This window comes from Girardinichthys multiradiatus, chromosome 20 (assembly GCF_021462225.1).
Source record: "Girardinichthys multiradiatus isolate DD_20200921_A chromosome 20, DD_fGirMul_XY1, whole genome shotgun sequence".
NCBI lineage: Eukaryota > Metazoa > Chordata > Actinopteri > Cyprinodontiformes > Goodeidae > Girardinichthys > Girardinichthys multiradiatus.
The window spans coordinates 12,778,553-12,806,544 of record NC_061812.1 but is presented as its reverse complement, the minus strand read 5'-3'; the positions used below and the strand labels follow the sequence as shown (position 1 = coordinate 12,806,544).

Sequence of the window (27,992 nt, the reverse complement as noted above, 5' to 3'; positions counted from 1 at the left end):
ACGGGTCAGACAATCATATTATTTACATCTGCACTTTAATAAAAACTATAGTGAAATGATTTCTGTCTATCTATAAAACCGTGTCAATCAAAACAAAAGATTATAGTTGTAAATAAAGTTTTTTGCTGTTTATTCAAATTTGGCAACACTGACCTCTACTGACAAAAAAGCACCTTCAATCAAAAAGCAAATGTTCCAGCACACACTTTATCCAATAATGCGCACGAAAAACAATTATTCCAGTTTATTTTTTTCAGTACTGACATATGAACTACAGTTAAATGTTTTCTATCTTACAGAAAGCAAAGAGAAAAAGATTGCAAATGTGTATCAAAAGGTTGGATTTACTATGGCGAGAAAGAAACAACAATATCTCACCATGATGATCATAATTTTAGCCCATGCTGGTATTATGACACCAACAAGTTGCATAGGATTATTTTTAATTTACAAAGAAACAAACAATAGTAAGTAAATTCAACAAACATTTCAAACTTATTTACAGTTTAACTGAATTTTAAAGTTTCAATTTAAGTTATTAATGACGAAAATGCCTCTCAGGCATGATGACACAATCATTCAGTCAGAAACCAGACTTTTAAAAAAACTATATATAGGGAAAACCCAAGTTGCTATTCACTAGCTGCAGCTGTGCATCCAAAACATGTCCCAGTTAATAAAATACCAATAATAATGATGAAAAGGACTGATAAAGCCAAATAAATCTGGCTGCTGCCATGTTTTTGCTGATTGTTTGATGCGGATTCACAAGTTGAACAGAACAGGTTACTGAAAACAGTACAAAGTTTTACAAGGATTTGCATATTTTAATCATATTTTTATCTTAGACTGGCTTAAGTACTTGTAAACTAATGGCACTCTTGTAGACCCGTAATCATAACCATTTTTCTACATTTTATCCCCTTAAAATAGGTAAAATGAAAATGAGAGTATATATACAGATGTAAAAGACTATTGTTTAATGAGGTAAACAGAGTGCAGTATAAAACTGCACTAACGAAACACAAAGTGAAGTCAACCAGCCTCATACCAAACTATAACTGCCTGTAACACTGTTTTTTTTTAACATGTATTAATTTAAGTAAGCAAGCATTTGAATTATTCAAATATTGTCAGATGAATGAGGAAAATCTCATTTGTTACTTTCAGCCTTTACAGGTTGCATCAGTAAAAGACTGTAGTGTCGTTTTCTTTTGACAGGAACGTTCGCTGCTTAAAGCAAAGAATTTTGGCTCATAAATAACAAGACAGGCTTTCTGCTAAAGATGTGTGGACTCTAAGCATAGTAAAACACAACCACATATGCTACCCCTACATTATTTTGTTCTTCACATTTTTAAATATGTAAAAAACATATTAACATACTTGTAGCCACCTAACCATCTTGATCGGTGCTTACACTGATCTACTTACTGCTTCCCGATACCTGAGGGGCACAAGAGCTAAAAGCAAAAACAAAATGAAAAATAGCAACTCCAACAAAGAAATGTCAAAATAAATAATGAATGAAATACATTTCCTAAGGCTAACGTTGGATAATCTACAGGAAAAAAAAACAACAACTTAAGACTAAAAAGTACTTCTAACACATAATAAACCGTGAAATATTCTGGGTTAGAATATTCAGTCAAATCAAATGTGGGTGTGCTGCCATCTGGTGGAGAAAATAGGTCATGCAGCTAACTGAAACTTATTTTCCACTTGCAAGGATACATAAAACAACAGAAATATAAACTTTAGAGACAATATTTGGTATCCTAGTGATTTCCACATCACCAAAAAGTCCCACACTGGATCTTTAACACCAAAGAAGAGCTGAATTTGGGCATTTGAGACATTTCCCAATATTAATAATAGTGCAAGCAACACAATAGTTATATCTTTGTTTAGCCAACCTATAATTTGATAAAGAAAAAAACTGTAACAAATCTAAATGCCCATGTTTTCCTAATGGCTCGATTTCAGTTGCCATTAAATCAATTTTCACAGTATGTAAGAATACCTAGCTATGATTAACACTTTATATGGAGTTTTTTTCAGAAGGTAAAGCCATCTGAAAATTGTCTAGAATTAGATTTACTCCTCCTTTGTCTATTGAAAGTATCTAAATCGCACCCAGACAGCTGAGGTTACTTGGAAGAAGCTAACTCATCTCTCCTAAAGTCTCTAGTTTATGGATTAGCTTTCAAATTTTTAAGATGCCACCTCTGGCTTGTCTAAAACATGTCCATATAAAAACATTTCCTACATAGACAGGGGACATGAAAACACTTCAAATGACTTTGCACAGTAAAGTACAACAACATAATCACAAAAATGAGGCACATGGGCTTTTTATATGTCCAAAAGGTTATTATCACATTAGTTGACGTCAGGATCAAAAAAGTGTTTGTTTTCTGATAAATCTGGAACATTTGGACATTTCTGTGGGTCAAATCTATAATTTTAAATAAAAGTTGGACTTTTGAGCTAAACAGTAAAACAATGCTTGAATAATAAGATGGAAAACTTTAATTATGTCAGAAATTTTTTTATAATTTTGTAATTTATTGTAAATTTTCTCCTCACTCTTACATAACTGGGTCTACTTGTGGATCTGCTGCATATTACTGTAGTAGAAAAGATGATCTACTCCATGTCTCTAGCAGAAGCAAAGAGCCAATAAAGCAACATACATATTCCAAACCTTTTAAAATTACTCAAACAGAAACAAGAAATGGGAAATGAGTGGTCAGTGAAGATGTTTATGTGAAACCTTTTTAAGTTTTGGTACCATTAACTTTTAAGAGGGGTTCAAATGCTCTGCAGGGGGCGGGTCTTCTCCTACATCATTAAAACCAGACATCAGGCATGGATCCAAACATGTCGGAGTCGTCGTCATCTGATTCTTCTGCAAACACTGCAACACGACAACGCAAACAAACATGCAACGTGACAACAAAAACAAACATGCAACGTGACAACACAAACAAACATGCAACGTGACAACAAAAACAAACATGCAACGTGACAACACAAACAAACATGCAACGTGACAACACAAACAAACATGCAACGTGACAACAAAAACAAACATGCAACGTGACAACACAAACACGCAACATGACAACGCAAACAAACATGCAACGTGACAACACAAACAAACATGCAACACGACAACGCAAACAAACATGCAACGTGACAACAAAAACAAACATGCAACGTGACAACACAAACAAACATGCAACGTGACAACAAAAACAAACATGCAACGTGACAACACAAACACGCAACATGACAACGCAAACAAACATGCAACGTGACAACACAAACAAACATGCAACGTGACAACAAAAACAAACATGCAACGTGACAACACAAACATGCAACGTGACAACAAAAACAAACATGCAACGTGACAACGCAAACAAACATGCAACGTGACAACACAAACAAACATGCAACGTGACAACAAAAACAAACATGCAACGTGACAACACAAACATGCAACGTGACAACACAAACAAACATGCCACACGACAACGCAAACAAACACGCAACATGACAACGCAAACAAACACGCAACATGACAACACAAAAACATGACAACACGACAACGCAAACAAACACGCAACATGACAACACAAACAAACACGCAACATGACAACACAAACACGCAACATGACAACACAAACAAACACGCAACGTAACAACACAAACATGCATGCAACGTGACAACACAAACAAACATGACAAAAACAAAAATGCAACAACAACAACAACACAAACAAACATGACAAAACCAAAAACACAACACGACAACACAAACAAACACGACAACACAAACAAACATGACAACACGACAACGCAAACAAACATGCAACATGACAACACAAACAAACACGCAACGTGACAACACAAAAACACACATAACACAAACACGCAACACTATAACAAAAAGAAACACGACAGCAAAAACAAACGCAACATGACAACACAAACACGCAACACGACAACACAAACATGCAACAAGACAACACAAACAAACACACAACATGTCATTCATTTAAAACCATAAAGTGCAACATACTGAAGAAATGTAGATGTTCATTTTTTTCATTCGTCACTAATCTTTTCCGATTTAACTGTTCTCCTATTTTTATTATGGGATATTACACAACCAAAATGCAGCTTTTAAAACTTTAATTGGTTTCTCTGTCAAAATTAGGAAACATAAGAAATATCAAAGCTGGACACGTAAATAATGTAAAACTATTAATGGTGTCAGAATAAATTTGAAAAAGTACATGAAATGTCTCACTGTCAAGCTTTCCTTCAGTTGTGTTGTCACAAAAAACATGATCATTTTATCCGCTTCAACTTTCACCAGTTGAGAAAAAGTTTATAGATGAATAGTTGAAACAAAAATAATCAGTTTACAAAATTACATGAAATTTAGTTGGCATACCTAAATTTGTAAAAATTACTGTAAGGGAGGTAAATGTGAATTTGGATCCTTCTATGTAATTTAATTAAACCTATTATATATTTCTGTAGGTCAGTTGGTTTGTGATATAATGTTCCTTGAGACAACATTTATATAAATACACTGAATTGAATTAAATCTTAAAAACTGCTTAAATGGTGCCTGAATTAGAATCCCTGACACATACATTTCAGTTACATACACTGTAAATACAATAATATTTTAAATTAAACTTAGCAATAAATAAAACACCAGAACAACTGGTTTTTATAACTTTTCATTTTTTACATAAATCAGCTGAACTTTTTAAACTGAAATAAATGACATTTTTTGTTTATTTCACATAGACCCAAGAATGAGACAACCTTTCCTACAGTGTACATACAACATAGACTGCACATTGTTAGCATAGGTGCTAGAAATAAATCTGCCATAAAAATATTGTATTCCATCACTTACATGTCACATTGAAGTCTGATTCTTCTTGGTCTGAATCATCAGAGTCACTGATGTTATCATTACCACTGCTACTACCAAGAAGAGCCTCAATCTGAAATAAAACAAAAAACAAAACTCAGAACCCAGCATATTGTCGAAATATTAACGTTCTATATTTTATTAATATATTTCTGCTAGAGTCTGCTACAGGTTTCCAAGGCCTTACCTGAAGTAACCACTTCTGGTAATAAACTATAAACAGGTTTTATTTAGATGGATCAGTAGCAGAAAAGCAGGAAGCCACAGTGTGAGACTGTTCAGTAGCTTAGCTAGAAAAATATCACAAAACTCCTACATAAGATTGGGAATCGAACCCAGGACAACCACGTCGCGGACTACATGATTCACCTGCTCTAACAATAGAACCACACAGCGCGTGATTGGACTTACTTTTAACAAAGAAATCACTCTAGAATATATTTTTATTTCATCAGAGGACATGTGTGAGATGAGAAGCTGGAGGTTTCCACTTACTATAAACTCTGTAATGGGAATTCCTATCAGCCTAAAAAGTGAGTTTAACAAGTAGCTGTGTATATTTGTCAGGGTCATATAACAATTATCTATACCAATCTTTAAGGTATTTGGCGATGTCAAGTCTCAGTCTAACAGTTCATTTTTTTGGAGATTTGTACAATAAATACCAAAAGAACACAAATGTTTTAAAAGCAGTACTATATCTATTAAAGCATTATAAAAACTTTTGTTTCACAAGTTATTTTTTAAATTGTTAACATGGTAAAAACTCTTAGCTGAGATTGTGATATTCATTTTAGCATTAATTACCCATTTAATTGTGGCAACTAAATTTATCTATATTGCTACAGCCTTGACAAAAATTATAAACTGAATGAAGTACAAAACTGCTCTGATTTTCTACTTAAAACTGTTTCACAATGCAGGTTAGCTGGCAGCTGTTTTAACATAAAACCAGAAACTAGACCAAAAACAGAGATGGAAAGTCGAGAGTGGTCAGAAACCCCCATAATCATCAATCAAGTGCTTTGAGACCCTGATAAATAGGATCAATTAGGAACATCCATAATTACTTCTCCATTTGTGGGTGTTTGGAGTTTTTCTCATTGCCACTTATAGACACGTCATCTATGAGTAATGTTAGAATTTGGACAAAAAAAACCTTTCTGCAAGATGCTTAGCAATGTTTAAACCTAAGGAAATTATTTGTATGTTATTCAACACATGTTGCCATTTTATATGATGAAATATTGTTCATGAGTCAAATATGCTGTTGGTCTATTTGAAATAGCAGTAGTAATAGTATAAAAACATGCATTAAAATGATCGAAGTTAAAACAATCTTGTATTAAACAGCATCTTATACATCTGTCCACCTTCAACATGTTTATTAAGATAAAAATAATCTGTATGACCATATATGATTATATTAAGTAATGAGATACCCTCTCATCTTCAGGGGAGTTCGCTTGATCCTGGTTCTCCTGTTCCTCATTATTTGCCAGTTCCGCAATGAGGGGGTCTGTATCTATGTCATCATCGTCGTCATCATCATCTGTGTCTGAGGAATCATCGTCATCCTGATCCTCATCCTAGAAAAACACAGCATGCAATGACGATAAAGTATCCAAATCTCAATTCCAAGCAGTCGAGGTACAGCTGATAGGCGTAATTAACAAACAGCTCCGTCTTACACCATCTATGCTGATTATAAAAATAACCCAAACCAATAATTCTAACAAGAAATAATGTAGAAAGAATTACTAAAAAAAATAAAGGAACAAGAAACAGGAATAGAAATTTCATGAATCTTACCTGATCATCGTCGTCTCCTTCTTCTGCCAGTTTCTGTCGTCCAACCTCATAAAGACGACATACAGTATCTATGCTTACTGCATCTTGGTTCTACAGAGTAAACATGGAAAGATGTCATTATATAAAGTGCATCAGTGATATATTCTTCATATTTCTTTTTTAAAGATTTATTTTTCAGCACTAGTAGCCTTTATTTTGTCATTGTTATTTTGAAAAGTAGGCAGACAGTAAATTAGTTGAAGAGAGGGGGACGACATGCAGAACAGGTCGCCATGGCCAGGACTCGAACCAGGGGACAGTCGCATCGAGGGCTGAAGTCTCTGTACATTGTTCGTGCGCCCATCAGTCATTTATTCTTAATGTTCCATTCTATAATACATAAAAACTCTAACTTCAAAGATAATACTTAAAAACCTGAATATTGCTTATGCCGTTTACATATTTTTAGTTTTTTTTTATGTTTTATACTCTTAACTTGATTTGCAAATGATTAAAATCATCTGCGCCGCAGATGTGCTTTACCGTTATCTTTTACGTTGAAATCCCCAAAGTCATTTTAGCAGAACAGCATCAGCATGAAATAACATCGAAACAAACTTCAATAAGATGAGGTTAAAAAAATAAATCTAACCAAGTACCTCTATGACAGCCAGGTAGTAGTCCTTAGTATCAGTACACAGATCAAAGATGTTCCTCTTTACATCCAGTGTGGCTGTTTAAAAGCAGACACAAAATGAAAATTATTGTCACAATCTGAAGTTGATTTATGAAACAATAACTTTTCAGCAAACCACTGAAATGCCAAAGTCAGTAGAAAATAGAATATAGGACACAAAAAATTATGGATTTAACTTTATGATTTAGAGGCCTCAACCTTTATTTTTACCAAGAGACAGATTTCAAATGCTGCACAAGGCTTTTTGAACTTGTTTCTATGTCTTACAAATTAGTAAACTTTGATAGGTAGAAATGATTTGAGTCATTACAGTATGAAGTTTAACCAACCAATAGGCTTGTAGTCTGTGGCATCAAAGGTTCTGAAAGATGAGCCAAATGGACTGGTCACCTGTTGCTCCATGACGTCATGCTCATCATCAGCTTGCAGCATCGCTGTTCATGAGAAGGGAGAGCAACCAGGACATGTAGTGCACAGCACAGCGAAACTCATCACTTTTAGCAAACGGTAAGTGAGTCAGGCCCATACCTCCATACACGATGGTGCCATTGCTGTTAAAGACCACCCTGCATTGATCCAGAGCAGGAACAGTGTGGAGCAGGTGGAAGGTCCTCAGGTCCCACTGAAACCTGCAGTCAAGGCTGACTACTAACTACAAACATCAATCTCAGTATGAATAAAATGGTTTTTAAGAGTCATCTCTTCGCAAAGAGTCTGGTTTAGAACTTTTCTGTTTACATGAGGAAATGTTTGCAAAGCTTAAATATTATGGTTCATGGGGCATGCCTGCCCATAAGCTGGCAAAAATGATCTTTCTCAATCATTTCTTAACGTCAATGAACCTTCTTACTGGACAGTAACACTAAACCTTCCCTGCTGTCTACAAGATGAGAGAAAACTACCAGCATTCAGTTCTGTGTGAGGTGACTTGTAGACTCAAGCACCACTAACAAATGACAGAAGGAAAAAGATCATTTTCACTGAATTTCATGGATTGAAAGACTAAGAACTGCTGACTTTTTGTCCAATAGTGGAAAAAAGCAGCAATTTACATTTTTCCCACTCTACAAAAAATGTTTCAGCTCTCACTCCCATTACTTAAGATTGCACTGTTACTTATGTAAATGCAGAAACATCAGCCAACACACTGAAGACCACCTGTGGTCATCCACCTAAGAAGAGACCAAACGTCATATTTCTTTTTATTTTATTTTTGGTGCAAAGCAGTTTCTACCCTACTGTGGTATGAACATCCAAAACAGAGCAGCAGAAAATCTAAATCGGGGGCTAAACTTGTCGTTATATTTACAAAGGATACAATCTCCGTGTTTATGATGACCTCCAGGCCATTTGGATGGAAAACCCCGCTGAAGTTCATGTTGAACTTGTCGAACTTGTGGATGGCCCGTGATGCCCGCACATCCCACAGCACCCCATCATTAAGCACCAGGTCGTCAGTGGGGTTGAACGTGGCACAGTTCCTCTTGTAATTGTTGGCCAATGCGGGGTCGTTCAGGGTCAGGACCATCTCACCCGTCTGGATGTCGTAGATCTAGAACATGGGAGGCAGAAACCGAAGTCTAAATAATAGTTTGTACCTTAAAAATATCAACGTGGCAAACTATTTCAGTTCACTGTAAAATTTGTCTTCTTTACTGAATCTAATGCACACAAACACTTAAGACTTGACCTTTCACCTACTATAACTGCTTTCCTCAAGGTCATTTCAAAACATGATTGCTGGATTTTTAGCTCTGATTAAATTTAATTCTTATTCCACACTGGTGGCGTCCCATATCTTCAAAATATTAAAGTTTCTATGACTTTGTTCACTGGAAGGTTCAAACAAAGCTTTGTCCAAATGTCAATATATATATTTAAAAAGTTTCTATTATACATATTACCTTTTTTGCCAATTTAGAAATGCAGAAATCTTTAAAATATTCCACAATAATTACTTCAGATACCGATTAATGTGTTAATCCTTAAAGCTGTCCTTTTGTTTATTTGAATGATTAGCTGTTTGAAGCTTAGAGTTTGGAAACAGCTCCAATCAGGAGTATTTAGGCAATAGCGATAAATTCCTCTTTTGTGTTTATTTTTTAAATAATAGAATCCAATTTTATTGGCTGTGTAACATGACCCCGTTCTCTCGCTGTGATAGGTTTGCCTCTGATTGGTTAATCAGCCCCAAGTGGAAGCACACTTCCGAGAAAAGACAATGAGGGAGAATCACTAATATCCTGGTATGCTACAACCTGGAGCAGAACTGACTGCTGCCAAAACAACAGCTGTTTGTGTCAAGATTTCCTCGTCAGACGAGCTGATCGTAGGATCATAGGAACTACGAAGCTGGAGAGGTGCTGCTGATTCTGAGGGAGAGACAACAGCAAGCGGCTCAATTACTTCTCCAGTGGTGGTTCTGGTGGTGAAAGCTGGTGAGACCAGGTGGTTCAAAGAACTCATCCTCCTTTTTTGCCCTCTCCTCTCAAATTAATACATTAGAATCAAACTTAGCCTGCAAACCTCTGTCTATGAACTTATGCAAGACTGATAAAGGTCAGATATTTATTTCATTTAATGTTTTGAATGTTCAAACACCTTGTCATAAAACTTTCTTAATTGAATCTATAGCTGAAGATAAGAATTAGCACTGGAAGTCTTTGTGAGTCACCAGATTTGTTGGTCGGTGTGTTTTATTTTTCCTAATTAAATCTTTACTAAATAGATCTTTTTGTGATTAATAATAAATTAATTCTTCATTATGTTAAGCAGTTACAATTCACCTTTTCTTCTATCTTATTAAGATACTTGTTCATTTAGGTGTTGATCCGAAATAAAATCAATTCTGAGAAATATAGAGAAATTGCTTTTTTTTATAAGAAATCCCTTAATGAATCGGAACATAATTAATGGTTTATTCTGATTTCACTAGAATATGAAAGCAACTTATTTATGAAGATTAATATAGCTTTATGTAGCTTAACCTCACACAAAAAAACAGCCAAAAGAGTCATCCAAAGCTGTAAAAGCACAAATTTTACTCATTTTGATTATGACATCCAAACCAATAAAAAAAAAAAAACACAAAGACTATTAAAAAACATAAGAAAATGGAAGGCAAGAGAAGAGTTTAAAATTATTATAAAATATTATTTGTAAATGGATTTTCTCAACACATGACAAATAGCACCAAAAGTGAGTCATTTGTGTTACGTACGTGTGCAACCTGGTCCTTCGTGCCAATTACTCTGTCCTGAGAGAGTTTGCTGAACTCAACATGGTGATCCTCTCCAAAGGAGTTCCTGGGGACAAAAGATAAATGTGAATACTCAATAATACATGATATACTGCATTATTACTGCAGAGTAAAATTAAAACTGTGATGTATGACAGATTTTACTTCATGCTAAAGACACCGCCCATACTCCACAGAGCTGACAGAGGGATGCTCCAGGAAGCAGAGGTAAGAACTAAGTTACCATCCTGTGAAACAGACAAAACAAATCACACAAAATGTTCAAGAAAAAATACACTGAGCAAGAGCCAATGTGCGCAAATTAACTCATGTTGCTTATTGTTTCAATACAATATTATGAGCATAGATTTTAATAAAGCCATTATCTGAACCATAATCTGCTTTTTTCTGTAAAATCCCAAACAGTATTTCATCTAACTAATCCAACTGAGATATGAATTCTGTTTTGCTACCCGGGAAGGCTCGATGTGAGAGATGGCCGATCCATGGCAGGTGTAGTTGGCCTCCACATCTCCAGAGAAGATGTTGTAAAGTTTGAGGTGACCGGAGCAGGTTCCCAGCATCAGGAAACGCTCGCAGGCTGAAAAGGCACAACAGGTGAAACTGCTATCGCCGCCATCGCCTTCGTGGAAAACTGACATGGGGCGAAACCTCGATGCAGGAAAACCAGAGGAAACAGAGTCAAAGATCAAGCTGACAGAGCTTTAAAAAGACATAGCTGCTGTTTCTTACCTGCTGAATATCAGCTGTCTGTCCAGACTTCCTCTGTCCACACCCCCATATTTGGGATACAGCACTCTACTCCCCAGACGAGCGGTGAAGTTGGGTGATGCCTGTCGCCTCTGTTTGGACTCTGGGCAGCGGTGAGGGTTGAAAAGGGAAAAAGGTGGGCAGGTGGTGACAGGATTCGGACAGCGTGCGTGTTGCTCCCTCAGGTACTCTGTGATGATGCTGTCAAGGGACGGCGGAGAAGGAAGGTGGAGCTCCAGCTGCTTTTTCATAGCTGGGGTCTAAATAAAAGAAAGAGAAGACAAGATTGCAGCTCTTAGACGTTAACTTAATTGATTGCAAAATAAAGTGGGTCCAACCAATAAATAATAAAGTGGCTGTCATACAAATGAAAACATTAGCTGACTGACAAATTTCTCCATTATCCATGGATCCTGTTTGCCATCAAAAAATTCCAAATTCCAGGCTGAAGCGCTCGTTTATTAAAGTATCTTAAAATGTCTTAAAATATAAAATACTAAAGTTTACCATAAACCTACGGCAGATATTTGTAAAGTGAGCCCCAGATTTTTATGTAGAACCTGCAAAAATGTTAACTAAGAAGGCAGCAAGTTTTGTTATCCCTAACCTTCAGGAGCATGAACAACTCAGAAGTCAGATGTCAACCATAATATTCACCACTTGGCACAATTAATTACAAGGAAACCCTGTTATTACAGTCCTGTAATTATTACTTTATTACTATCACAGAGACAGGCTTTTTATGGAATTCAGCTTTGTGTTAAATACACCCAACTAAACGTATGACTGACCTGTATGAAAGCACCATGGTCAGACTTCTGTTTAAGTGCACGCAGTTTTTTCCCTGAGTTGCAGCTGGCCACCGTTCGTTCCCGAGAGAACAAAATCCGGCCAACAATATGCGAGCTCTGCCCATGAGGTGCAGGATGAGGAGGAGTAGTCGGAACAGTTGAGGTAGACATCCAGGAACCTGACAAGTGAGGAACGGCAGGTGAACGAGAGGAAGAAGGAGCAGAGGAAGCTGAATTACCCGAGGACAAGGGAGAGGTTCCAACATTGGCAGCAACACGAGCCGCAATCCCACTGGCTAACCGACAAGTCCTAGATTTTGAAATGGAGGAGGCAGGGGTGACACATGAGGCAGAATTAGGACAGAGAGATGCTGCAGGTAGATTCGCCTCTTTAACCAGGGTATTTGCTGTGTCATGGAGTCCTTTGGCAACAAGGTGGTTCCTAATCAGAATGAGGAGTTCCTTTTCAGAAAACGTGATGCGAGTCTGGGCGACCACGTTGGCCTTCTGCAGGCGAGCCAGCGAAACGTCAGCGCCCATGATGAGGGGCTTGCCAGACACTCGCTCGGTCAGCTTGACGGCGTAGCGACAGAAGTGGATGTGCTCGCTGCGTTTGTCCTGCAGCACCGGCTCCTTCATGAGCTGGGGAGGAGAAAACAAAACATGAATTATTTTGTCTGGAAACTGAAGTCATGCTCTCTTCTGCAATATTCCCTTTTCTGCTGAACACTTATTATTCTGAATAACAAAGCAGTAGTAGAAACAAAAAATAAAAAGGGAATATAGTTCATTAGAAATTAAACTAAAATAAAATAAAACCAGTAAAAAAGATGAAAAGTTACAGCCAAATACAAGGAAATTTCAAGTTTCTTTCATTTAGGGCTGCAACTAACGATTATTTTGCTAATCGATTAATTTGTTGACTATTTTTTCAATGAATCGATTGATAATCACATGACAAAGGGTGCTTAATGGGATATCTTTTTTTACAAAACTTGAATAAGGTGAAGCTAAAGCAATACCACTTGATTGAGATATGGACAGAACATATTTACAGACAAAGAAAGTTTTTTTATCTTAAATGCAAAATATATAGATTGTTTGTACAATTTTGGCCTCATTGATGCTCTGAGTGAGTTCTTCTCTTAGCAAACGGCATGTTTTAGAGTTTGTATACTCCAGCTAGCGATTATTCGATTACTAAATTAGTTAACAATTATTTCAATAATTGATTACTCACCGATACTTACTGATTAATTGTTTTGTCCCTACTCTCATTCATTTCCCACAAAAAAGACGAGGAATGTCTTCAGTAATTAGCTTGTTGTCATTTAAGAGAAATCTCCCTTTAAATCAACAATAAACCGAAAACTGGACCCAGAAAAATAATTCTGTCATGATTTCATTCTTTTCTGACTTAACATGAAATTAAGACAGTTTTGACACCAATGGCACCTGATACACAATTAAACTCATGTCTGTATTTAATATGTTATTAAATACAGTGAGAGAATATCAGATTTTCACACTATTTTTAATCCCAAACGAATTATGATTTATACAGATTTCTCTAAAAAGGCCCACATCTTACATATAAGAGAATTTGTACAGGAACAAATCTTTAGATGCATGAGTTTCTGTTTTTTTTATATTTTGAAGGATGAGCAGTCTATCGGCTTGTCCTCTCTGTTTAGGGGGTCACAACATGATATACACTTCTTTTTACGACCAATTTCTGCACACAGCTCTGTAATAACGGCAAACAAAAAAACATCAAAGGTGTTAACGGATCCTGCTGAGAACCGTTGGAGGGTTAATTTTAGCCTTTTGTATTAATTGTCAAAGAGGTTTATAAAGCACAGGATTTTCTTTTTGTTGGAGTTTGGATTGAAGGTCTTTTTGTTACCTGCTGAATGTGGCTGCTGGTGAACAGCGGCAGCTTACTGATGATCTGTCTGATGGCAGAACTGCGAGAAAGTCCAACCAGAGCCTTGCAGGCCAGAGCGCGGATCAGGTCTGCGTCTGTGATGGGAACCTTCACCGACAGCAGAGACAGAAGCACCTGCAGGGTAGAAGAGGTGCAAGACGATATGATCTCTTGGACAATGAGGAATGTTGTTTTCCTTTTAAATATATTCAATAAAATATATGAATGTCATATAGTTACCAAGGTAATTTTAGGAAATGATGATATTTTGATGCACATATTTTACACTGCCTACCTTTATACCATTATTGTTCTGCACTACTTGCCACATGTGGGCCAGCACTCTGTTGTGGGTGGGAGGGGGCTGCTGGGGGTGCAAAGACTGTCGGAGGGGGGCAAAAGCGCCGACACTGTTCAGGCTCTGGTCTGGAGCGCACACGCAGTTTATTATCACCTGAGGTAAACAGCAGCCAGGGTCAGAGCGGGAGGCGGTCAATAAAAAAACAACAACAGTAGCAGAAACTCAATTTATCTACCCTGCACAAAAAAGATGTGTAGTTAAATATTTTTTCTTGTTTACCAAAAAAATGGTAATAATTAGAAGTGATTTTCACCAACAAACCAGACTCTAAAGGTGAAATGATAAATCCCTAATTAGCTTTAAAAAAAATCCCAACAAGCTCTTATTTTGACAGTAATAAATAATAGCTAAGGCAGTAAACAAATAAAAAGTCAAAGCATTAGCTTACTTGCAAAGCAGACTTCTGAATTTCAGCATCGTTAGGAAACACTTCACCTTCAGCAACACCCAGAATGATGCTCATCCCTGCAGGAAAAACATGACACACGCACACACACACACACACACAGAGACGCGCACAAAAATGATGAAATGGAAGTTTCCAAACTCCTCGGTTATGTAAAACTCAGTGAACACAGAACGGTTTTACAGACCTACAGTGGGAACAGGGGACCTATCTTCATCCAGAACTTCCACAGTATCAGCCAGCACCAGCTGGACTTTAGGAACAACTGTAAGGATAGCCAGGATGTCCAAAGCATAGCGAACTGTGTCGCTCCTGGAGAGCACAACACACCATGAGATGAAGTAAAGAAAACTGTTTTTTCTTTCACTGCTGCTATATGTCAATTTTTATCTAGAACTGTATTTTTTATTTACTTTCCTAAAACTCTTCTCAGCTCATGTTATGATTACAGCTGGTGAGTCAGGTTACCTGCCGTAGTAGGTCTTCCAGTCGCAGGCTGCGGATATGAGCTGCAGCATTAAAGGAACACAGGACAACTTGTAGAAAACTTCAACTGGCTCCCAGTGGAGCTGAGGAGGTCCACACTCGATAAGGAACTCCATCATCTCAATTATTTGCTCTCTGGTATATGAATAGGCCTGGAAACGGAGAATAATATATACATATAGGTTTATACAGGTATCATTCTTTTTCTTTTCAGGTAACAACCACAAACCTCAGAGTATTTCAACTGGATTCTGATAGATAATTGGGAAGTGGCAGGAAAATGATACATGGTTTTCATTTTTTTAACAAATGAAGTCTTTTAAAGTGTGGCATGAATTGGTATCCTTTAGTTACAGCTGCAGTTGTGTGGGGTTATGTTTGCACATGTAGACCAGAATCTTTTTTGTCAAATCTTCTTCGTAAAATATCTCAAGCTTAGTTAGATTGAGAGAAGAGTGATTGTGAACATAATTTAAGTATTGCCTCAGATTATCCACTGGAGTAAAGTTAATGTGCTACTATGGCTCATTAACATGTTCTGATGTGAACCTGGCGTTCTCAAACTTTTTATAGCGAGTAGCATCTCATGTTGTAATATGCTCTCTGAAAGCCAACATAATAAAGGACATAACAAAACCAAATCTGTACAATAGAACTTGCAGTTTTACTTTTATTTTCTTTATTTAAGAAATTGTTAGCTTTAAGGACCCAGTTTAAAATGTGAGAGCAAGCACAGTGGACATTAATCATTCTGTCTTATAGTCAAAATTAGTTGAAAAACATTTCTTCAACAAGTCGCGCATTTTGTTGCTAGCAAAGACTTCAGCGGCTTCACTTGCTCCACATGGACCCATTTGTTGTACAGGTCCTTCTCAAAATATTAGCATATTGTGATAAAGTTCATTATTTTCCATAATGTCATGATGAAAATTTAACATTCATATATTTTAGATTTATTGCACACTAACTGAAATATTTCAGGTCTTTTATTGTCTTAATACGGATGATTTTGGCATACAGCTCATGAAAACCCAAAATTCCTATCTCACAAAATTAGCATATCATTAAAAGGGTCTCTAAACGAGCTATGAACCTAATCATCTGAATCAACGAGTTAACTCTAAACACCTGCAAAAGATTCCTGAGGCCTTTAAAACTCCCAGCCTGGTTCATCACTCAAAACCCCAATCATGGGTAAGACTGCCGACCTGACTGCTGTCCAGAAGGCCACTATTGACACCCTCAAGCAAGAGGGTAAGACACAGAAAGACATTTCTGAACGAATAGGCTGTTCCCAGAGTGCTGTATCAAGGCACCTCAGTGGGAAGTCTGTGGGAAGGAAAAAGTGTGGCAGAAAACGCTGAACAACGAGAAGAGGTGACCGGACCCTGAGGAAGATTGTGGAGAAGGGCCGATTCCAGACCTTGAGGGACCTGCGGAAGCAGTGGACTGAGTCTGGAGTAGAAACATCCAGAGCCACCGTGCACAGGCGTGTGCAGGAAATGGGCTACAGGTGCCGCATTCCCCAGGTCAAGCCCCCTTTGAACCAGAAACAGCGTCAGAAGCGCCTGACCTGGGCTACAGAGAAGCAGCACTGGACTGTTGCTCAGTGGTCCAAAGTACTTTTTTCGGATGAAAGCAAATTCTGCATGTTATTTGGAAATCAAGGTGCCAGAGTCTGGAGGAAGACTGGGGAGAAAGAAATGCCAAAATGCCAGAAGTCCAGTGTCAAGTACCCACAGTCAGTGATGGTCTGGGGTACCGTGTCAGCTGCTGGTGTTGGTCCACTGTGTTTTATCAAGGGCAGGGTCAATGCAGCTAGCTATCAGGAGATTTTGGAGCACTTCATGCTTCCATCTGCTGAAAAGCTTTATGGAGATGAAGATTTCATTTTTCAGCACGACCTGGCACCTGCTCACAGTGCCAAAACCACTGGTAAATGGTTTACTGACCATGGTATCACTGTGCTCAATTGGCCTGCCAACTCTCCTGACCTGAACCCCATAGAGAATCTGTGGGATATTGTGAAGAGAACGTTGAGAGACTCAAGACCCAACACTCTGGATGAGCTAAAGGCCGCTATCGAAGCATCCTGGGCCTCCATAAGACCTCAGCAGTGCCACAGGCTGATTGCCTCCATGCCACGCCGCATTGAAGCAGTCATTTCTGCAAAAGGATTCCCAACCAAGTATTGAGTTCATAACTGTACATGATTATTTGAAGGTTGACGTTTTTTGTATTAAAAACACTTTTCTTTTATTGGTTGGATGAAATATGCTAATTTTGTGAGACAGGAATTTTGGGTTTTCATGAGCTGTATGCCAAAATCATCCGTATTAAGACAATAAAAGACCTGAAATATTTCAGTTAGTGTGCAATGAATCTAAAATATATGAATGTTAAATTTTCATCATGACATTATGGAAAATAATGAACTTTATCACAATATGCTAATATTTTGAGAAGGACCTGTATATTTCGGGTCATTGTTCTGCTAGACGATGAACGTTCTTTCTTCAAGGTTTTTCTTGCTTATAAATCCATCCATTTCCCATCAACTCTGACCAGCATCCCTGTTCCTGCTGAGGTAAAGCGTCTCTCCACAGCATGATGCTGCAGAATGACAGTTTTCCACCACATTTAGTGCTTTGCATATAAGCTAATGTGTTCACTTTGGTCTCATCTGGTTCCTTGAAAGATATTAACTGTGATTGATTCTATTCCCAGTAAAATAAACATGATTTTCACTGTAAACTGTTAAATATTTTGAATACTATGTCTCATTTTTCAAACACCTAACTATTTCACTACTTTGTGTTGATCTTTTATATAAAATCCCAACATACTGTAATATACTGTAATGAAGATTTGAAAAAGGCCAAGGTGTACAAATTCAAGGCACTGGAAAGAAAATTGGTAAAAAAAAAAAAAAGCATTATAGATGTTTGAAAAGTCTTGAAGTCATCATGGTTAAAAGACAAAAAAAAGTGTATTCATCAGTCTCCAAATGGCACTAATCAGAAATGGCACAAACATCCACCCTGAGTGATCTAGTCACACCTGTAAGACTGAAACTACAGATGTGAATGGACTTAAAATCATTTGGTACCAGTTTTCCCCAGACCACCTCTAAAGGTGGCCTGGGACAGAAAAAAGGACCAACCACTAAACTCACTTTCCGCAAAGGTTATTCCGCAGACTGCTTGTTTACAAAGAACCAAAACTGCTTTTGTACCTTGTAGTATGGCTGCTGGGGAATGATGGTGCCGCTTTCTGAAGTATGCAAAGACTGTTTCACCTGTTCGGTCTTCACTGCCAGGTGAGCCTCAAAGTACCTTCACAAACAGATTAATGATACAATAATGTTTAATGCATGGTTGCACGTTTCCCTTCAGTGCGCTGGCACAGGCTCAATAAGCAGACGCAACGGTTGGTGAATAGGAGGAGCACAAAAAGGCTTCATGGTGCCTTATTAAACACTTCATCTCAAAATTAGAATTGAAAGTTGGCAGAAATAAAGGTTTTACTCTGAAAGACTAAGACATAATTTCACTACTTCTCAATAAGTGGATAATTTTGCATCCATTCAATAACTTGATACCTGCGTAGTGCCATGCAGGTGTGCTTGGCTGTCTGTCGGCTAGAGAACACCTGGTCGTCACTCATTATCGACGCCTCATTCTCTATGTTCAGGATCTCCAAAGTACTGATCTAAAGGGATGAAGAAAGAGTTACCAAAGTGGGCGAAAATTAAACCAAGCACCCACCACACTAATTTATGTCTGCAAATATAATGTATAAGATAATATATGAACAACTCAGAAATGATCAGCAGCACAGACAGACGTGTTTAAAGGACATAAAATACTTTATGGTCAATATTCAACTACATTCCATATTTGGGTGTATTCATCTCAAAAGATCGTACTATTCTCCACATGTAACATGTTAACAGACATTGACTAAAGTTATTAAAGACTGATCTGATTATAACTCTTGTGTGGCAAAGGTATAAAGAAAACATCCTCACATTTAGGCAAATATTCAGCATCACAACACAGCTTTAATTAGTTTTCTGTAGCTATTTGTATATAATTTAACCTTTACTAAGCAAAAATAAAACCACTGCACCATCTGAGTAACAGCATTTGAACAGTTTAGTACTAACCAGGTTGACCAGCCTGCGAAGACCATCGAGCTGGTCGAAGAGTTGCAACACCGCCCTGAATAAAAAAGAAATGGAAAAAAACATGATGGCGTGGCAGACGCCTGAGGCGTGGGACGACTCCAGCAACCACAGAGCGTAGGACACCATGTCTGACAGCACACCGTCTGGGAACATGCACACCTAAAGCAACCGAAAAACAAGGAGGTAAGATGCTGGCGGTCAACCAAAAAAAAAAAAAAATGTGATTGGACCCAAAAGGATAAAAATCTAATCAAGTGAAATGTGCTTAGAATTTTGCTAAATTTAAAACATTAAGGATCTTTTTTAAGACTTGCATGTGAAAATATTTTGTGCTTATGTTCACTGTACCCTCTCCATTGCATCCTGATTGTAAGCCAGGTAGTAGAGGCAGAGAGAAACTCCTGTTGCTGCCATGGAAGGCCTTGGGATCTCCAGGAGTTTCTGCACTCCTCCATGGGCAATGAACTCGGAAGCAAACTTCTTATGAAGGAGCAGCGAGGCGAGATACTGAAGAGACAAGGGGGAAAAAATGCATGGATTCAATACCTAACAAATTTACACATATTCCTATAACTGAAGAAGGCAATCTGAAATTGAAGTTTTGCAATGTAGGTTTAAAGATAACAGTTAGAAGGTAATCTGGAGCATGTTTGAGTTAATAAAATCAACTTAATTACATAGTGACAAAAATGTGTTTGACTGCAAGTTGATTCCTGTGGTGTAATCTTTTTTCCATTTTTTCTCTGTTTGCATAACTTCTCTTAGTTTTGTTTAAGAAAGCAAAGCACAACAGCAAAGCGTTCTGACGAACTGAATCAGTCATTTATGGTTATTAATCGTGTTACAGGCTCATAGTTTGTCACGCAACAAGCAAACAAAAAAATACTGATTTACTCATTTTACCATCAATTTAGTACAAAGTAGGAGATTAGTTTGTTAGTCAAATTAAATTAAAAATTTTAAGTAAAATATTTCCAGTTAAAAAAAAAAAAAAACAGTATCAGTGACGTTTGCTTCTCTGAAGTTTTTTTTAATGCTAAAATATCTGTAAATGGCTGGCTGCTACTTAGCAAAATGTAAAAAGAAAAATAAATAAATAAAAATACTTTTATTTTATCAATATTAAAATCCATATTTTCTTTTTATCTGCAGTTAAACCATAATGAGCAAAACCTTTAGTGGTTTATGTCAGTCTCCAGGTGTTCCTTATTGGTGAGCCAGACCAAGCAGCAGAGCCCCACCCACAGAAGTAGAAATTATCTTGCACACGCAGATGCCTTTTCAGAGGAGAGGGGGCTGATAGCTGAATGATATACCGTATTTTCCGCACTATAAGGCGCACTTAAAAACCATTAATTTTCTCAAAAAATGACAGTGCGCTTTGTAATCCGGAGCGCCTTATATATGGATCAATTGGTTAATTGGTTGATCTATACTGGTTGTACACGGGGCTCTGTCAAAATGTTTCAGTACGACTGGTAAACTACAAAGCCGCACCGCTTGCAGCATTACGGTTACCGTAGTCAGGGGCGTCGCCGAAGTAATAGCGGTAAACACCTGTACTGTGCTTACTCCTAGTCCAACACCACTTGTGTGTGTATAACGTTTGAATGTACTAACGTTTGATTTAGTGCATCAAACTGTTTCTTTTACGTGTTTACTGAATCAGGGAAAAGTTCCCTTTCACGTTTTAACTAACGTTTGATTTCAACTTCAACTTCATAGACTCCAATGCATTCCTAACGTGCGGTTGGCTCTATTCAATAGAATTCTATGTAGAGGAGACCTTACCATGAGAGTGAATGGAGTTATCAGAACGCTGGTTTGTAGTGTATTGATAAAGTTTGACTGACTGACTTATCTGACTGTTTTGTTGACATTCTCTTTAGCACAGCTCCATCTAGTGGATGCATAACGCAACCCCAGTCAAACGTTTGACTGCAGTAGCTTCTATTCTATGCGCCTTATAATCCGGTGCGCCCTATATATGAAAGAAGTTCTAAAATAGGCCATTCATTGAAGGTGCGCCTTATAATCCGGCGCATCTTATAGTGCGGAAAATACGGTACTATAAAATTTTAGGTCCAAAAATATTGTTCTGCATTTTTTAATTAAGTTACATTCATAAGACAATTATTTGCATTAAGGCTGGGCTTCAACATCCTGTTTTTAAAAAACTGCCATTCATACTGTAGATACTAGACAATAAAGCTGACACCTACAAAATGAAAACAATACCAAACAAACTGTTGGATTTAAAAAGAAAAACAGTATTTTTAACATCCATGATATTTTAATTAGTAATAATCTTACCAGCAGGGCATCAAAGGTAAGCTGAACATTTTTGGTCTTCTTGAGGTCGATGTAGTTCATCATCAGCGACCGAGTGTCCAGTTTCATAAAGACTGCAAGCAGCTGCAGAAACCAAAAGGATGATTTAAATTACAAACTTGGTTCACAAACTTGACTGTCCAAAAATAAAATTACCAAGGGATTGTCTGGGGCTGCAAGCATGCAGAAGTATTCATACAACTCGGGCTTTTTTGCACTTAAACAAGTAGCAACCACAAATGTCCGTGTTTTTTATTGAGATTTTATAGGAAAACTTTAAACAAAATAGGAATAATTCAGCAGTAGAAGAAAAATCATACAAGGTTTTAAAATATTTTAAACAAACAAAAATCTAAAACGTTGGATTTGCATTTACATCAGCCTGTGCAACAGATTTGGACAAACAGGTGCTTAATATTTTCATTCCCAAGGTGAAATTCTGCATTTTTCATATTTTATACCCCTAATCTCTTGTTTGGGGGTCACTTTTACCAGTTCGCACTCTTACCTCCTGGTAATCTCCGAGTGGCGTCAGATACTGCAGGATGAGCCTCTGCTCCATGGCTGGGCTCAGTGGCGACAGCCGGTAGTCGGAGCCGATCAGAATGGAGCTTATCTCAGACCAGGATGAGCCGCCGCTCGGCTGCTCGCTGGGATCAGACCTCTCTGCCTCCTCCTCACTACCACCAGTGGAGGTAGTAAAATGGAGCTTCTGTTTAGCCTTCCTCCCATTCTCCTTTACAGTCTGTCTATTCCCTCCTCCTCCTTCCTCTCCTCCCTGAGTGTCTTCCTTCTCCCTGGAAGGTGGATGAGGGCTTGCTTGATACACAAAGTTTGGAAGAAGGCGAGTGGAGCTGCTGCTACCACCACTGTTTCTCTGGGCAGAACATTTGGCCTTTGGCATCGATCTGCTGGTTTCTCCAACATTTGTTTCTTTTCTCCTCTCCTCTTCAAAAGCATCTTCCTCTTCTGTCTGGATTTGCTGTGTTTGTGTGACACCTGAGGTTTGGGCGGGTTCATCCAGAGTGTCTTGAGGTAGATTCTGGACAGCGTGGATGGGTTTAAAGTGCCTCGTGGGATCAGATTGCAGCTCGTGTAGACGTTTGATCATCACGGATACCTGGATGTGCAGAGCAAGCTTATTGCAATGCAGAAATGCTTTTTAAATGGAGCTGGACTAAACTAAGACAATGTATATGGAAAATAAACCATACTTTTTAAAGGTGGAAGGTTCAGATTCTTAAAAACTGAGTCACAAATGTTAAGAGAATATTTTTTAACAGCTTAAAGATGTTGAAGATGACTAAACATTTAATTTTTTCTGTCTGTCACCGTTAAGGCTGAAAAAGAAACAAACCCAAGCTTTTTCTAGAGACCCAGTTGAAATCTAAATTTAACCGTTTCCTGAGTTGCTACCTCCACCATCAATGTTTATGAAACCCACCAACTGAGCGTTGTCCTCCCTGTAGCTAGTCGCCACCTCCTGGTTGCTCATGGCTCTGGCCAGCAGGCCAATGGCATAGACGCACAGCGGCCGCTCGGCTTCACGGGCCCAGCTGAACAACTTCCCAACCAGACCTTCCTGTAATCCACACAGCACAAAACTGACAGCTGATTGTTTTGCTCAAATGTATCAAATGTCAAAGACATTTTCCTCCTTTCTGACAGTTAGAATTAATTACTTCTCTTTGCCGTAAAAGGCTTCCCATAAACGCCCAGGGCTCCCTTGTTAAAATTAGCTCAGCACGATAAGGATTTTGCATTTTTTAATTTAAACACATTTACGTTTCTGTACATTTGTAGAATAAAACAGAATATTGCTGGGATTAATAAAACTTTCACGTTTTGATTTTACTGCACCAAACACAATGCATTCACAGTGCCTTGCAAAAGTAACGACAGCCCTTACACTTTTTCACATTTTGTCACATTACAACCAAGAACTTTAATGCACTTCTTTTTAAACAGAACAAGCTCAGACAGACTGGGGGCAGAGCATGAATGAAAATCAGTTTTAAAAGCCTTGCTACAGATTCTCAGTTAGATTCAGATTGGATCTCTGACCAGGAAATTTTAATATATTAACATGCTTTCATCTAAAACAATCTATTTTAGCTCTGGCTGTTTGTTTAGCCAGAGCTAAAACAAATTGCTAAACATAATCTTCAAATCAACTCCGGCCAGCTTCCTTCAACATGCTGAAGAAAATTATCGCCACGGCATGATGATACCACCACCAAGGACGGTGTGCAGAGTTAGTTTTCACATAGTGTGGTTGCTTTCAGTTTCTGTCTCATTTGATCACAGAACCTTTTGCATGTTTGCTGTATTCCCCAATTGTTTTTCAAAGTTCTTTACAAATAAAAATGAAGTGTGCAGTCCTATTTAGCCCCCTTTAACCCTTTTCAAAATCTAACACACCCAATTCCTTATATAATCTCACAGGCTAGAAAAGATCCCAATAAAATATGCTAAAGTTTGAAGTTGTGATGTGAAAAAATGTTATAGTTATGAATACTTTCACAAGGCACCATATGAAAGATTTTTAAAGGTGTGTAAAATAGTTTGAAAAGGAAACTGATGCCCGTCCCACTGATAGTGGCTACTTCGCTCTTCTCAGACTGCCGAGACCCATTTTGCAATAAGTATTTACATGAAGACTGATAGTCCTAGTGACTTTATGTCAGATTATTCAGATGATAAACATAATGGATGAAAAAATGAACAGAGTTCCGTCCTGCAGTTTTAGACAACAGAAAACCTGTGGAAAAATATGAATGTCCAACCATGAGAGCAGGATTTAACTCAGGAATTAATCTGAATTTCAACAGCACATGGCTTGTATGAAAGCATTGGTGTGTTTGCCTTTTGCTACAATCAGGTTCTCTCAAATGCAATTTAAGACTCGAAGATGTTCACACAGGCACAACAAGCAGAAGGGAAGTTTTTAATATCGACTTTAATCCACGTATTACTGGGAAAACATCTTATCAACTTTTTATTACGCTGTATATGATCTAATAAGCATAAATGTAAAAAATACCTTATCCTCAAAGACGACAGCTGTATCCAGGCCTGGGACAATGTTCAGAAGGAGGCGACAGGCTGCTGTGTTGAGGGTAACGTCTCGATTGGTCATGATATACGTGTCCAAAAGCTGAAAGACACATGCAAAAACTTTCATTGATTTCAAATTTCATTTAAACTTTCTTAAATAACAGCTGTGAAATGGAGAAGCCTGTTTTTGATTTTTTTTTTTTTATTGATACAATTAATTAGGTACACCTATTTGTAATATATATATTCTAATTGAATGGACATGTCCATACTTCATACATATATGGGATTAATAAATATATACACATAATGAATACAACATGCAAACTCTTAAGGTTACCGCATTAGTGAAGTCATCATTTAAAAACAGCATCTTCAGCAGCTGACCCAGCATACAGTTTGGGTCAGCTCGTCCTGAAAGGTACACACAAGCCAAGTAGTCAACAACAGGTACAAACGTAAATTAGACTAAACTGACTGAAAAGAAATGTAAACAAAAACTGACAGCAATGCACACAAAGTTTGAGAATGTGCACAAACCTGGATGACGATCATCAAAGGGATCTGGATCCGCTTTATAATACCCTTCTGTTTCCTGTTCAATCAGCTTAGACATTCTGCAAAAAGATGTCAAATAAAACAGGTCAGATACAGTTGCTTCCTCAAAAAGCCCTCAGAGAAATAGATAAACAAAAGGAAAGGATCTGACTTGGTTAAGACGGACACCAGTTGCTCTGTGGTTCCATGATGCGCCACCTCCCACTCGTCTAACAGTTTGGCGAGATCGGCTTTGGCGTCCGCGGACATGGCAACAGCCGTGTCAGCCGACAAAGCAGCTGTCCATGCAGAAGACAGGACAGCAGACAGGGCAGCCGACGGATCTTCATCTTGGGAGGACATCGCAGCCTGGAGAAAACAGAAGAGATGATGAAATAGCAGCATTATGGCTTGACCTAAAGAGCTGAGATGAAAAAATATTACATGGGTCGACACATATGAGGAAAACATTTACTAAATGCTTATTAGGGCTTCATATTGTGATGATAAAAATGAGTTTTAATAGATTTCTGTAGTAAAACATGGATGGATGGCCCCTGCTGACCACTGCACAAATTCAATAGAAGAAGATCATTTGAAACAAGCATTTGTGTGGGACAAGGTTCGAGGTTTTATATTTTAGGAGAAAATACAGTTTCATATTTATATATAACAAGTTTTCTAAGACTATAGAAATTTAATCCAATGAGCATATTGCCTATTTTGTCAATAAAAATTCAATTAAAGTGAAAAGTCCCATTCCATGAAGTTGGTGAAAAAATGTGTCAATTAATAAATAACCACAATTCAAACTCTTCTTGATGAGAATAACTAATAAAACAAGCGATGCAACAATCAGTCAGCCAATTTTCCCTTGAACAACTCTGACTACTGTTTGGCAGGTCAATGAAAAATCAGATTTATCAAAACTCAAAACTCCCAGTTTTTTTTTTCAGTGTAAAAAAACATAAGCTCTGATATTAATGTTGCTAAACATGCTACCTGTTGAGAAAAATAAAACAAACTACCTTCATGACGGGACCTCCAATCAGTTTGGAGAGTTATTATGTATTATAACCCTTAAAAGGAAAAACAAAATGGAATCTGGCCAACCCTCAAAGCAAAACAGAAATTGGGATCAGCTTTAGATCAAATTTGAAAGGTTTTTGCCATAAAAATAGCATAAGGTGCAAAATATACAATTACAAGCCAACCAAAAAAAACATAAAATGACAGGATTTTCAGTTTCAAAAGCAGCAGCAGAATCCTGTATTTGTCAAACAAGTATCAAATGAGTAAAACAAATAAAATATCTCAATCTGCAAGCAGAAAAAAGCATTATATTGGAGTACTAATACTTGTGCAGCTGCTCGAGTGGAAAAAGGGCTTTAGTCCCATGGATCCAAAACAAAGGGTGGAGTCGAAGGGGTCTAAAGATAAACCATTGGGGCTGAAAATAACAGCTTAATGTCAAAGGGACACGTTTTCACTCTTTTCCATTTTAATATTTTGGAGCACCTGGAACTGATTTACAATGGATAAGTTGTGAAGACAATCTTGCATTTAACAGGAATTAAAAGAAACAAGATAAATGCAGTGAAGTAAAGCAAGCAACACCTCCAAATAAAATGGAAATGTACAAAGTTAGGCGATATATGGTGGTGCAGGGGTTCAATAATATTGCATTTTACAAACAAATGTCCTGCTTGCTGAATGACATCAGATTGTTAAAAGAGCGAAATAAGGAACTTGAATTTGCTTTAGAATAGTACTAGCTAACCGACTGTGTATAATTTCACCCACTTCTGATCCCAGTGACGAAATGTAAATTCTATCAATGAACATTTAATACAAACAGAAATGTCTCTGTTCCCTAAAATCTGCCTGTTGATTTTGCTCATATTTACCCTTAGCTGTCGTGAGGATCGTCGCGGCCTCATCTCTATAGCAGCGGTTAGAGGTCGTGACAGGTGAAAACAAACCCTGGATGTTTTAAACCCGCACCAACAGGTGGGCCTGTCTGCTGCGGGACGGCTGGGTTATTTGTTACTTCAGTTACTGAGCTCAGCTGGCAGGTAACAAACTCATTGAACAAGAGTCATTTCAAACAACACGCACCGAGTCTTCCGCATAAACATCTGCTGTTCGTGTTGCGAAGAGATAAGCTTAAAAAAAAAAGCCTGCGAGCTCACCAGCATGTTGACAGTCAGTTGCCTCATGTAGCAGCTTTAGCTAGCAACGAAACATCAGTGGGTTTTTTTGTTTTTTTTTGTTTGTCTTACTTACCTGAGAATACGTTTTCTCTGCCTCGCGTCGCTCGTCTAACTCGTTACGCTTCCTTTATTGATATTCTATCAGACTTGTTAGAAAGTACTGAAAATAAAATCTACGTACGTCAAGAGAAAAAAGTTTCACGTTTATTTTCAAACTTCTCTCCGGCGAACGTA

The 27,992-nt window shown here is 37.7% G+C and overlaps 1 protein-coding gene across 1 annotated transcript; it reads right to left on the bottom strand.

The window, feature by feature from the left end:
• Positions 1–113: 113 nt before the first annotated feature.
• Positions 114–27,992, bottom strand: LOC124857015 (DDB1- and CUL4-associated factor 1-like). The gene is made up of 30 exons (XM_047348047.1): positions 27,832–27,992; positions 25,718–25,914; positions 25,549–25,625; positions 25,349–25,422; positions 24,995–25,108; positions 23,396–23,533; positions 22,460–23,071; positions 21,934–22,035; positions 19,969–20,127; positions 19,600–19,779; positions 19,033–19,142; positions 18,667–18,766; positions 15,414–15,583; positions 15,133–15,257; positions 14,928–15,004; positions 14,474–14,632; positions 14,158–14,313; positions 12,252–12,893; positions 11,443–11,720; positions 11,163–11,361; positions 10,855–10,937; positions 10,672–10,756; positions 8,770–9,003; positions 7,980–8,073; positions 7,781–7,885; positions 7,414–7,487; positions 6,776–6,865; positions 6,406–6,552; positions 4,946–5,036; positions 114–2,920 (listed from the first exon to the last, which is right to left on the bottom strand). Exons 2-30 carry the CDS (start codon positions 25,906–25,908, stop codon positions 2,853–2,855), a joined length of 4,734 nt encoding a protein of 1,577 aa, XP_047204003.1. The 5' UTR covers positions 25,909–25,914; positions 27,832–27,992; the 3' UTR covers positions 114–2,852.

Coding starts and splice junctions, on each gene's coding strand:
- LOC124857015 (XM_047348047.1), bottom strand. CDS start 25,908: ATGTCCTCCCAAGATGAAGATCCGTCGGCTGCCCTGTCTGCTGTCCTG. Junction 19,143..19,599: donor TTCGCAGGCTGGTCAACCTG/GTTAGTACTAAA, acceptor TCATCCCTTTAG/ATCAGTACTTTGGAGATCCT. Junction 10,938..11,162: donor CTCACATCGAGCCTTCCCGG/GTAGCAAAACAG, acceptor TCTGTTTCACAG/GATGGTAACTTAGTTCTTAC.